At 39.5% G+C, this 13,076-nt stretch overlaps 1 protein-coding gene across 1 annotated transcript in view; it reads left to right on the forward strand.

Annotated features, from left to right (window-relative positions):
- plxnc1 (plexin C1) overlaps positions 1 to 13,076 on the forward strand; it is a 56,676-nt gene that overhangs the window by 18,774 nt on the left and 24,826 nt on the right. The window contains exons 10-19 of the mRNA XM_059325475.1: positions 40 to 173; positions 1,238 to 1,417; positions 2,869 to 2,977; positions 6,556 to 6,729; positions 6,811 to 6,972; positions 7,142 to 7,241; positions 7,332 to 7,433; positions 10,467 to 10,570; positions 11,029 to 11,070; positions 11,146 to 11,270. Of these exons, the coding sequence (XP_059181458.1) occupies positions 40 to 173; positions 1,238 to 1,417; positions 2,869 to 2,977; positions 6,556 to 6,729; positions 6,811 to 6,972; positions 7,142 to 7,241; positions 7,332 to 7,433; positions 10,467 to 10,570; positions 11,029 to 11,070; positions 11,146 to 11,270 (1,232 nt within the window). The remainder of the gene's footprint in view (positions 1 to 39; positions 174 to 1,237; positions 1,418 to 2,868; positions 2,978 to 6,555; positions 6,730 to 6,810; positions 6,973 to 7,141; positions 7,242 to 7,331; positions 7,434 to 10,466; positions 10,571 to 11,028; positions 11,071 to 11,145; positions 11,271 to 13,076) is intronic.

The following is a 13,076-nucleotide window of genomic DNA, read 5'->3' on the forward strand; positions in this document are numbered from 1 at the left end:
TGGTTTAAAATTAAATATGTTTGTTTGCTTTTCTCTCAGAAACCACAGATCTCCTCCATAGCTCCCAGTGTTGTGTCATTCTACGGCAGAAACCATGCAGTGTTGTCAGGTTCTAACCTCAGAGATGTGACCAGAGTGAGGATCCAGGAGGACATGGACTGCACTCCAAAAGAGTGAGTCAATATACAGTACAAGCCACTGACATTATGTTCAGCTGCCTAGTTTCCCTCATAATTAAAATGCATGGTATTTTCCTTTTAAAGTAAGAAGAGTACACCTTTTAGCAGTCAGTACTGTTCCTCAGAGAGTCATCAATCAAATCAAATCAAAATTACTTTATTTATCCCCGAGGGTAAATTCAGTTAGTCTGGTAACTCTGTTAGAATGAGACTGTCTGATGGCTGTAGGAGAGAAGGATCTTTTGTATCTCTCCATCCTGTAACAGAGAGAGAGGAGCCGTCCACTGCTGTTTTTTTGGTCCATAAAGGTTTTGTGTAGAGGATGATCCGGGTATTTCAGGATGGCCTGGAACATGTTGACAGGTCATCTCTCCACCACCTCCTCCAGTGTGTCCAACCTGACTTCCCAGCAGACTGCAGCATAAAACAACACACTACCACCACAGACTGATAAAAAATCTGCAGCATCTTACTACACATGTCCAGAGATCTGAGCTTCAAGAAGAAAAAGAGGCGGCTCTGCCCCTTTTTGTAGAGAGCGTCTGTGTTTAGGGACCAGTCCAACTTATTATCCAGGTATACACCTAGATACTTAGAACTTGGCACCACCTCCATGTCCACCCCACAAGTATTCAGGCATTCAGACATGGTATGTGTGTACGTGGTATCTGAGCATCAACTTGAGTGTGCTTCTGCTTCGGAGAATTTCCTGTTTGCTATGTTAAAAGCATTTTCCACTATATCTTTCTTTAGTGTTATCTGCGGCAGAAATCCTTTAGATGTGTTAAGCCTGTGAGAGCCTGTGTGATTTTTAACTGATTTTTAACAGAAATTTTTGTGATGCATTATTTTTGCTGCTATGCTTCCGGCTTTTTGCAGGTTTTCTGCATATTCTGATTATGATGTGCGTAAATAGTTTCCTCCAAACAAGTGGGTCTTAATCTCAATTAAACCTTTCTTTCTTTCTTTCTTTCTTTCTTTCTTTCTTTCTTTCTTTCTCTCTCTCTCTCTCTCTCTCTCTCTCTCTCTCTCTGTGTGATCCTGTGTGCTCTGATCAGATCTCCTGTGTGGAACAACACTGGTGTGAGTCTGACGTTCCACATTCCCAGTGCCGATAATAAAGGTGTGGTCCAAGTGTGTGTTGTCCTCCAAGACGGTAGTTGCCATGGCAGCGCAAAAATCAACTACCGGTCATCTCCATCCTGCACCAACATTACACCACGCAGCAGCTGGGCCAGGTATGACTAGATTTATTGGCATTCTTATGATCCCAACACAAACACACAGACTGATGAAAGTGTTTCTGATGATAAGACTAAACTAACTACTTTGATGGCAGAGAAAATGTAAAAAAATAAAAACAACCTAAATCTGGCTTTGAGGGCCATGGCTTCGTTTTCTTAACATCACACACGTCTGATATATAACAGTAAGAAAAAAAAGAAAGCTTAACAACGGTTTGTCGTGGTGACTTGTACTTCCGCTTCTTCATCGAGTGTAAAAATAATGCACCTATTAGCAAAAGAGAGCTGAGCCCTACTGGCAATTAAACCAAAAACCTATTCCAGCATATCACTGGGACAATAAAGTTAAAGTGATACATGCAGCATGCTGCTATCAATAAATCACAAGCAAACCACTGAGACAGCAAAATAATGATAGTGAACAAACAAGGCTGCTCTTACTTTCTGTGGAGAGGTTTCATTAACGCAACACGGGTTGCTGGGAAATTTGGTTTTAATAGCAGAAAAACACACCGAGCTACATCATGGTTATTATAAATGTCATTATTTGACAATTGAATTTGATTCTATGGTATTACAAAAGCTGTAGAAGGCACAGTCAACACTAAGTGTTATCAAGAACAGCACTGAAAACTGAAAGAGGCTATTTTGGGATCTGGCGCCACTGCTTTGTCACTAACTTCAATAGATGTGGCTGAGACTTATTCTAGGAAACTATGTCTCTAAGTGAGAAACAGTTGCAGGTTGAGGGTCATCTCATAGGTAAACAGCCACTTCCCAAAAACGATGTCTTTCACAATTTGACCACTTCCCTTTTTCACTTGCAGCAACTGAAGTGCCACTTCTGCCTTTGTTAGAGAAAGTCTAACTGTGCTTGTAAAAGTGCAAAATGTATGTATGGAGCTTTCATTAAAAACACATAATCCTAGGGCCATAAGTATCAATATGTAACCTTTATATTATTGTAAAGAGGTAGTAAGTTTTACCCTGAACTTGAACTGAATTATCTTTATGGTAAAAGGCTTGTCAAGGTACATTTGGGAGAGGTTCACAGCTGCTTGCACCGTGGCAAAGCAGTTACTGTAAGATCATTTTATCAGTTCATCACCCAGCCATCTCACAGAAACTCACCCCTTCCTTACAGTGACAGCATCAGTTTTCAGATGAGTTGTTTGCCTCTTATATCCACTAGTAAGTTTACACTGCTTACAAATGTGCTTCTTTCATTGTCCTCATGGTTGTGATGCAAACTGTTGAAATCAGCACTTTGGCCCTAATGGAAGATTTGTATTCATATTCATAGTCATATTTTGGGTAACCCTATGTTAAGCTAGTAACCATAGATGTGTTTTAACCATCATATCAGGCTGTCATGGTAAAAATTGCTTTCTCTGGTATTGCATCTGTATTAAATTATTAAATTTCATTATCTCTGTGTCCTGTAGTGGGACAAGGAAGATCACACTCACGGGATCCCATCTGGAGTTTGTGGAAGGGGTGGTGCACAGCCATGCCCTGCAGGAAGTCAAACCTCCGCGAAACAGCAGCTATCAGGTGGGTCCCACGACACCACAATGTCCCATAGTATTGTTGTCATGTCTCGTCATATCATGTATTGTCACCAGGGCCAGGACTTTAATGCATTAAGATGAATTAATTAATTTTAACACGTTAAAAAAATTGAGGCATTTTAACTGCACTTATTTTTGCACCGCGGAACGTTTCTCACTGGATGAGTTTCAGGCGGACCGATTATACTGGAGCACCAACTAGCGTTCATGAGTTCAGACAACAACAAACCACAGTGAACATGAAGGAAGAAGCTGATGAGAGCGCTTTGGTTGGCCCCGTGGATGATGGGACATTTTGTTACAAAAAAACAACGGATGGAAGCGTCGATAAGAGCATGGTTGTGTGCAAGCTATGCAACAAGGAATTCACATATCACCGCAGCACATCGAGGCCCAAGTATCACCTCAATGCAAAACATATAGCAGCTAGCGGCTAGTGTGGTAGCTAGCGTGGATTGTGTTTTACTTAAAAAACCAAAGTATAATAGTTTACAGAAGGTCTACCTACTTATAGGCTACCTGAATGTACTAAATTTCTAAATATGCTATTGCTACACTTAATGGCAAAAATAGCACTGGTCTGTTGGACTTGAACAAAAATAAACAATATTTTTGTGGTATACTAAAAATCCATGTGAAAAAAATTACTTCTCACTGTTCTCAGGTCAAATATTTATATGCAATTAAAATGCGATTCATTTCCATTAATTACTTACAAAGCCTCTAATGAATTAGATTAATTTTTTTAATTGAGTCCCAGCCCTAATTGTCACATTACATCACACTATTTTTTAATGATAGTATATCACACTGTGGCATGTCACTTTATCACATGTAATCTTGAAACATATAACACCACATTAAGTATGTATGTTACCTTATGATATAGTCATATGCATACTAGGGCTTTCAAAGTGAACACAATAATAATGCGTTAATGCGCCACTTATTGTTGATTCATTAACACAGCTTGTGTTATGATAACCCCTTGCCCCAAATCAGGTGGTAACTAGCACACAACGGCTAAAGTAAAAAGTTATTTTGAACAGCAAGTTCAGCTGCACCCTGGGTGGGTCTCCAGACAATCGCAGGGCTGACACATAAGGGCTGTTTCCACTACCGGGTAACAGCCGGACAATACCCGGAATGAGGCGGGTCTCACTTGCAGAAACGCCCCTAATTTGAATACAAGCAGTCCGGAGCGGTCTTTTGTCGGGACTTTTTTAGTCCTTTGAAGAGCAGGGTCTTTTTTCTCCCCTGAAAAAAAGCCTGGTTGTTGATTGGATAGATCGCTAAACAGGATGTGACGTAGTACTCTGCACGACAACAACACACGCCATTTGTCAAAGCCGACAAAACAGTGTTCCCAACTTAGCGACTTTATTGCTAAATTTAGCGACTTTTCAGACCCGCCTAGCGACTATTTTCAAGAAAGCAAGTGGAGACAAATCCAGCGACTCCTTCTTACTCTTCTTAACATTTAGCTACAGTTAGCTCTTTAGCAGTACAGTGTGTATGTGCTGCTGCTGCAGGAGGTGTTCACTTAGCAATCTCTGTTTGTTTACAACAAGTACCAGACACTCTGTGCACAGTTAGCGATGCCGTTAATTCACAATCACTATGTTTATGATCAGCGGAAACTCTGTGCATAATTAGCCATGCTGCTTTGTTTATGATGAGCTGCTGACTTTGTGCACAATTTGCGACGGCAAAAACCATATGTCACCTCGGGAGTCTCTAAATCCCTCTGGGGTCTAACTTGTAACGGAGACACGCAGAGTGAGCAGACTTTTGAGAGGGTGCGGCCTGAGACTTTCCCGGTGGCCACTTTCCCCCCTAGTCGAAACACGGCTATAGAGATCATGATTTCATTCACACCTACGGGCAATTAAGGGTCACCAGTTAAACCTAAGTGCATGTTTTTGGACTGTGGGAGGAAGCCGGAGTACCCAGTGAGAACCCACACTGACACGGGGCGAACTGACAAACTCCACACAGAAGAGCCGCTGAACTGGCGACCCTCTTGCTGTGAGGCCAGAGTGCTAACCACTACACCACCATGTAGCCCAGTAAATATTACATTATATTAAATAATAATCTGTTTCCAATCAATAATTCCACGTCTAATACATTCTGGAGGACCTCGGGTATCATCTCACAAACTTACAGAATGTTTCACGGTGCAATATTAGAATAAAATGCACTTGGATGTTTACTGTACAGTAATTATACAAGGGCATATTATTATGAATTTTGTCGACACAACAAATACAATTTCGGCACCACGCAATTTGATTATTTCATGTGGTGTGTCCATGTAAAGTTATTACTTCATCTCCTCTCTGCAGGTTAGACTGCAAAATGAGAAACAATGACAGTAAAGTGTTTATCCTTCATGTCAGCTTGCTCTGAGCAGTTTCAATGAATTTACCATAAATATCACAATACGGGTGCACTACATATATAGAGGCGGCTGGTTTGACTACGGAGAAGTGAATTACAGCAGCAACCAATCAGGAGGAGGACCAGAGTTGCGAATTGATGGCGTGTTGTGTGAATTTCTGGCGTGTTGTGGTGAATTGCTGGCGTGTTGTGTGAATTGCTGTTGTGGGTTGCACTTCAGGGCCACATTAGCCTCAAAAAAATCTAGCTTGCAACACTGAAGCAACCACAACTGTATCAGAGATACACACAAGTGACCACACAAGTGTAGGAGGAGTTGTTACTTGCTATGACCGTATGACTCACTGGAGACTATTGCACTTCACTCAGCAATCAGCTACATCAGGGTGACGGCGCATTATTTTCACCAGTATTGGGAAATAGTAGTTCTTGGGCGTTACTCCACTTGAATACGTGTGTAGCCCTACAGTGTTGTTGATTAATTTCCAATAATAAATCTACATACATTTGCAAGCTGTTTGTCCACGAGGGTACATAAACAGTAAGAAATGTTGCAAATAGAGTGTAGCAAGTCATATATTATGTCCAACTTTGTTACATGTCATGTCATGCTATGACATTTCCTATTTGATATTCATTTGAGTAAAAGATATATTTCCATGGTACAGTTTTCAAATATATATATATAATATCTGTCAAGGATTAGCATTCTTTTTTATTTACACTTTAGACCAGGGGTCTCAAACTCAAATTACCTGGGGGCCGCAGGAGGCAGTATCAAAATGACCAAAAAAGACACAAAATTACAAAAAAAAAGACACAAAATGACAGAAAAAAAAACTAAATTACTTAAAAAAGACACAAAATATCTAAAAAAGACAAAAAATTACCCAAAAAAAAGACCAAAAAAGACACAAAATGATTTTAAAAAGACACAAAATGACCCGAAAAAGTACATTCATATAAAACATTAAGCTTTCATATCAAGGTGAGGGCCACAAAATATCGTCACGAGGGCCGCAATTGGCCCGCGGGCCGCGAATTTGAGACCCACGCTTTAGACAATGTCCCTACTTTTTTGGAAACCTCATCATGTCATGCCATATATGGACTGCGTCATATATAACACAGATTTTTTTTTTTTTTAATCCTCTGCAGCATCTCACTTATGAAACACCTGCAGCTGAAAAAGGGAATTCTACCAGCACTGTGTCTCTTAAAGTAGCCAATGAAACCTTGTCCTGCTCCACAACAATAAGCTACTATCCAGACCCCGAGTTCACTGCCTTCACAGCCATAAAGACCGGGGCCGATGTCCGCATCACCATACAGGTAATGTTTATTATTTTAGCACACATGCCCAAATGAAGGACATACATATAAGGGCAATGTTTGATTCTGTTTTCATTCCAGAAAAAGGTAGACAAACTGGAGTTAAGCCCGGCAGAAGTGTTGGTGTGGGGCGTACAGGATGGAAAACGATACCCCTGCATCACAGAAGTCGAAGAAACCAGCGAGGACCTTATCATCTGTGAGATTAAGAACACATCCGGCACTAAATTTCAGGAGTTAAAGGTATATTTTTATATGACACCAAACTAAAAAAAAATGCAAATTCAATTATGACAGTTGTATCAGTACAATGTAATAGCACACAGTCCTCAGAAGTATATAATATTGATTGCATGTATTGTTGCTCTGTAAATTCCCTCTCAAATACAGTGTGATTATCGTTGTCTTACAGATACAGTTTGGAGACAAGCAAGTAACACTGGCTGGAAAATCATCATTTCTTCCGTACCTGTTGCTGTTTGTTATTCTGCTGGTAGTCCTTATTATTGTTGGTAAGTGCACAAGTGTTTTCAATAGTACACACATGTCAAACAGTGACAGGAAAACCTTTTTCTATTCTCGTTCACTGCTCTGTCTTTCAGTGGTGGTGATTGTCTGCCGAAGCCAACAGAAGAAGCTCACTGATCGGATGAACAAGCGTATGGAAGACCTTGAGCTGGACATCAGGAATGACATTAGACAAGGTCAGTCACACATTTTCAAATGCTTCTGTAATGGTAAGGTTGTGTTGGGTTTTGAGCACAAATCCCCTGTAGAAATGTTTCGTTTGTGATTTAATTGTGTCAAAACTTTCATTGAAACTTCACAACCCACTCCTGACACATAGGTCTGTTGCATCTCTGTGTACTCAGTAAAAGGTCACATTTGTGGCTAAATATGGCTGCAACAAGCAGAAGGAGAATGAATCCTATTGAGTTTCCCTCTAGCACTGCCATGAGGTTAATATTTTTGGCGATCACCCCCTCTCATGCCTCCATGGTTGAAAAAGTGCGCTAAAGTGCCCTCTAGAGTGGTGATAACAAGAGGAATTGCCTTATTGGCTGCTCTTTACACTTGCAAAAAATAATGTGTTGCCCTCTAGAGTGCCCCATCATCCAATAAATTATAATGATGTGCCCTCTAGAGCAAGAAAATGTGATAATGTGCCTTAATGAGTACCCTTCTGCCCGTCTGGTGCCTCCATGGTTAAAAAGGTGTTGCTAAAGTGCCCTCTAGATGGGAAATACGAGAGAAAGTGCCTTATTGGCCGCCCTTTACACATGAAAAAAAAAGAGTTCTCTCTAGGGTGCCCCTTCATACAATAAATTATGATGATGTGCCCTCTAGAGATTCTATAATACAGTATCACCCAACTGTGAAAAATGTTATGTGAGGTGTTTGCTCTCATTTAGTTCTCAAAGTGCACAAAATTGATACATTTTACTTAAAAATTAGGGCCGGGACTCGATTAAAAAAATGAATCTAATTAATTAGAGGCTTTGTAAGTAATTAATCGAAATTAATCGCATTTTAATCGCATATGAATTTTTGACCTGAGAACAGTGAGAAGTAATTTTTTTCACATGCATTTTTAGTATACCATTGAATAATGACTGACTACATAAGCTTAAGCAACAAAAATATTGTTTATTTTTGTTCAAGTCCAACAGACCAGTGCAATTTTTGCTATTAAGTGTAGCAATAGCATATTTAGAAATATAGTACATTTCATAAATTCAGGTAGCCTATAGGTAGGTAGACCTTCTGTAAACTATAATACTTTGGTTTTTTAAGTAAAACACAATCCAAACTAGCTACCACACTAGCCGCTAGCTGCTATATGTTTTGCATTGAGGTGATACTTGGGGCTGGATGTGCTGCGGTGATATGTGAATTCCTTGTTGCATAGCAACACAACCATGCTCTTACTGACGCTTCCATCCGTTGGTTTTTTGTAACAAAATGTTCACTGTGGTTTGCTGTTGTCTGAACTCATGAACGCTAGTTGGTGCTCCAGTATAAGAGTCCCCCTTAAACTCATCCAGTCAGAAACGTTCCGCGGTGCAAAAATAAATGTGATTAAAATGCGTCAATTTTTTTGTGTAAATAATTCATCATAATTAACGCGTTAAAGTCCTGGCCCTATTAAAAATGTACAAATGGTTCGGTTCAATGGTTTTAATTGTCAGTACCATATCATTAATTACTTTGGTTAGGGACCTCCTTTTAACTTAATGCTAATCGTAATTAAGGTTGAGGACTATTTCATCATACATGATGCATCATAGCTTTTTGCTGCTGGTGGGGCCCCATGTTGTGAAGAATGTGCCCTTTTTATTTTTTTCGCCTCTGCCCTTTAAACAGTCTGTGTCCGCCACTGCCAGAGAGCACTTGATGTCACTTGAGTCAGCTGAAGACCACAAATATGAAAGATTAAATCAACCCTTTGGAGTCTTGGGCTATTTTGTCAGTTTTTGAAAAAATTTTCATTCTGCCACTTGAAAAATGTTTACCATATCATGTTTGCATCATTTTTTTCAGCACAGTCTCACCAATACAACCTGATAATTATTGTTACACTTTGTCTTTCCGGATCAATATTTTGAAGCCAAAAGAAACACCAAAAACAATCCCATTTTGAAAATGGAAAAAACAAAATCATGCTCAATTAATCATTTTAAAAGTTACAAATGTGAACAAACGTTGCAAATATAACATATAAAAGGTACAATGAGGATAACATCTACAGTCATTGAAAAAATTATTAGACCAACCTTGTTTTTTTTTTCAGTTTCTTGTTCATTTTAATGCCTGGTACAACTAAAGGTACATTTGTTTGGACAAATATAATCATAACAACATTGTAGCGGCACTCTGCTTGGTCTTCCTTCTTGACTACGCCACTTCTAGAGTCAGTCGACAAAAACACTCTCTTTCCACGTGAGCGACGAGACATGACAACTGCTTTGTCTTTTAAAATGTTTACTTAAAAATTGCTGAAATGGCCCTTATTTGCCCTTACAAACATAAATAGCTGATAAGAGTTTAATTTAAGAGCTGATATCTAGACATTTTCCATGGTTTTCTTGATAATAACCACAATCATTATAAAGAGTTAGTTGTGGATGGTGCAAGAATTGACATATTGGTGCTTCACAGTGTTTCAGCAGTGTGAACTCCTGCTAAACATCGCATGTTGCATGTTTCACCGTGGCTTGTGCAGCCTTACAGAGCTGCTTCCATGGCAATAACAGATTGTGGAAACTGTATCTGATCATAACTGATAAGTGTCTCAGCCATAAGACACTGGTCACTGTGCTTTGAATGTTTGCTATTACTAGGAAAGCTCTGTGCAAGTGCAGCCATTGACTTACACGAAGTTCCTTGTTATTTTGTGAACTGCCCTAAACGTGTTCCTTTTTCTGATGTCATACTGAAAAAGAAAAAAGTTATACACATACATGAGCACAAAGCAGCTTTGAGCCTGCAGAGATGTTGGAACAGATAGTGAGTTGCAGCACCATAACTCACACATGTTCACTTCCTCTTTTTATTTGTGACATGCAAACTGATGCTTGCTTCAGAAGTTTGACGTTTTTGCCCGACACTAAGGAGAAATATGTGTAATCAGCCTTATCCTTCACATCGTTTTTACTCTTTTTTTTTAAAAGTCACTCAACGCACACAGGTCTAAAGTCCATTAAAGCAGTCTTACTGAATTGAACTGTCCTCCACAGGTTTTGTAGATCTGCAGACAGAGAAAACGGACCTGATGGAAAATGTTGGAGCGATTCCTTTCCTGGACTACAAGCATTTTGCCTCCAGAATCTTTTTTTCTCAGGTACAGTGGAGCTGGAATCAAATCCTACAAACTGATGCTATAAATGATGAAATATCAAATACACACTGCAAAAAATGGGTGTCTAAAAACAAGATAAAAACACTAAATCTGAGGGAAATTAACTTGCTGCATGGACAGATAATATCACTTGACAAGATTTCTTGAATTAAGATAATTAAATCTAGAAATAAGCATGTTGAACACTTAAAATAAGAAATTAACTCTACAAGTTAAAGCTGCAAGCAGCGATGAACTGGTCCGAGCAGAGTGCACTGCAAATTACTGGATTCTTACCAAGATAAAAAAAACTTTAGATTTAGAAGTTCTACAAAATGTATCTTGTTTTAAGAGTTAATTTCTTGTCTTGTTTTAGGCGTTCAACGTGCTTATTTCTAGATTTAACACTCTCTGTACATGTAGTTGTCATTAACAAATTAACAAAGCTACTTTTTTTCCAGAATGAATCGTTGATGACATCATGTATCAAAGACATCGGTCAGGTAAGGTTTGCCAGTTATTGATGTGTGTTCCACGCTGTAACTCTGTCAGTGACGTGCTGTTGTGTCTGACATCAGGATGCAGTGAAGGTGAAGCTGGATGAATGTTGCCAGGGCTTGTCCAGGCTGATCCAGGACCAGCTCTTCCTCACATCTATGGTTCACGCTCTGGAGGAGCAGAAGAGCTTCACCATCAACGACAAGTCAGTGTGTAATGTTTTACTGCAGTGGTTCCCAACCTTTTTCTTGAGGGACCCACATTTTAACCATTGTAAACTTTTCTATAGTGATTTTTCTATTTAAATAAATGAATAAACGTTTATTGTAGCCCTTATTTAGTTGTTTTTGTCCGACTAATGAATTAAATGCTGACTCATCTATATTTAACACATTAGATTTATTACATCCCTTAAAATCAAGAGGGCTTCGCGACCCCCCATGGATCTTTGGCGCCCCCCCTGTTGGGAATCACTGTTTTACTGTGTGTGACCTTACAGTTTCACACAACAGATGTGGAGTAAAATGCAACTGTTGTGTCTTTCTGGCTTTTTGCTTCTCAAATCTCCACTGTACTTTTGTCACCTCCCAGTTTTTACTGTGGACTACTACTTGCAGAGGTGTGGGCTCGGGTCACAAATGGGATGACCTTAGTATCAACAAGTAAAAATAAAAAAAGACTCTCGACTTGACATAGGACAGTGGTAGGCAACCTGCGGCTCGGGAGCCACATGAGGCTCTTCAAGCCATCTGAAGTGGCTCCCTGTGGTTGTGACAAAAAACAAAATGAAACGGTTATTTCTTTATATTTTTAATTTAATTTAATTGTGTCAAAACTTTCATTGAAACTTCACAATCCACTCCTGCCACACAGGTCTGTTGTATCTCTGTATACTCAGTAAAAGGTCAAATTTTTGGCTAAATATGGCTGCAACAAGCAGAAGGAGGATGAATCCTATTGACTTTCCCTCTTGAACTGCCATGAGGTTAATATTTTTGTCTCAACTATTGGATGGGTACTACTGCATTTGTGGCTCCAGAGAGCAGTGTGCAAAGGCTGAAAGATTAAATCAACCCTTTGGAGTCTTGGGTTATTTGTCAGTTTTTGAAAACTTCATTCTGCCACTTGAAAAATATTTACCATATCAGGGGTCGGCAACCTGCGGCTCCGGAGCCACATGAGGCTCTTCAAGCCATCTGAGGTGGCTCCATGTGGTTGTGACAAAAAAACAAAATTAAACGTCTATTTCTTTACATTTTTAATTTAATTTATCCTTGGTGTAGGCCCAACGTAATTTGTATTCTTCAATTGTAAAAATGTGTAGATATACGGCAGTAAAAATGGTTTTAAAACATTTTAGTCAAGGGGCGTTCCCGGTGGCACACCTGGTAGAGCGCATACCACAGAGGCCCAGTCCTTGTGAGCGGGCGGCCCTTGTTCGAATCCGGCTTGGAGCCCTTTGTCTTCCCCTCTGTCTCCCCTTTTCACTCTCTGTACTGTCAATAAAAAGCTACAAATGCCCAAAAAATATCTTTAAAAAAAACAACATTTTAGTCAACTACAATGTGCTTCATAGCATATAACAGTCTACAGGCCAGCGCCGTAACCTCTAAATTTTGTCAACTTCTAGTCTGGTTTTGAGTTTCCCTTGCTAGGCTAGCTTTCGATTCCATATCTCCTGACATATTTCTTTGGTTTCCAGCCTCTGATTTGCACTTGAATGCTCATTATGACCTATAATTCATGTTGGTAGGCTTATTTAGACTTAATAGGCTGTTTTATCTTCATTCTAAGGTTCAAAATAAGGTGTGCCTCCATTTCAGACTGTTTTTCTCTTATTTTGTCCAGCAATGGCTCTTCTGTTAGTAAAGGTTGCCGACCTCTGACATAGGATAACAGAAAGGACTTGTGACTTTACCTGGAGCCTTTTGACTTGAAAATATTTGCTACCTTCCCCCAAGCCATGGCGAATGCTATCAAAGTGCAGTGTCAGCACATTTTTTGTCATAAA

This window comes from Centropristis striata, chromosome 22 (genome assembly GCF_030273125.1).
Source record: "Centropristis striata isolate RG_2023a ecotype Rhode Island chromosome 22, C.striata_1.0, whole genome shotgun sequence".
Lineage (NCBI taxonomy): Eukaryota > Metazoa > Chordata > Actinopteri > Perciformes > Serranidae > Centropristis > Centropristis striata.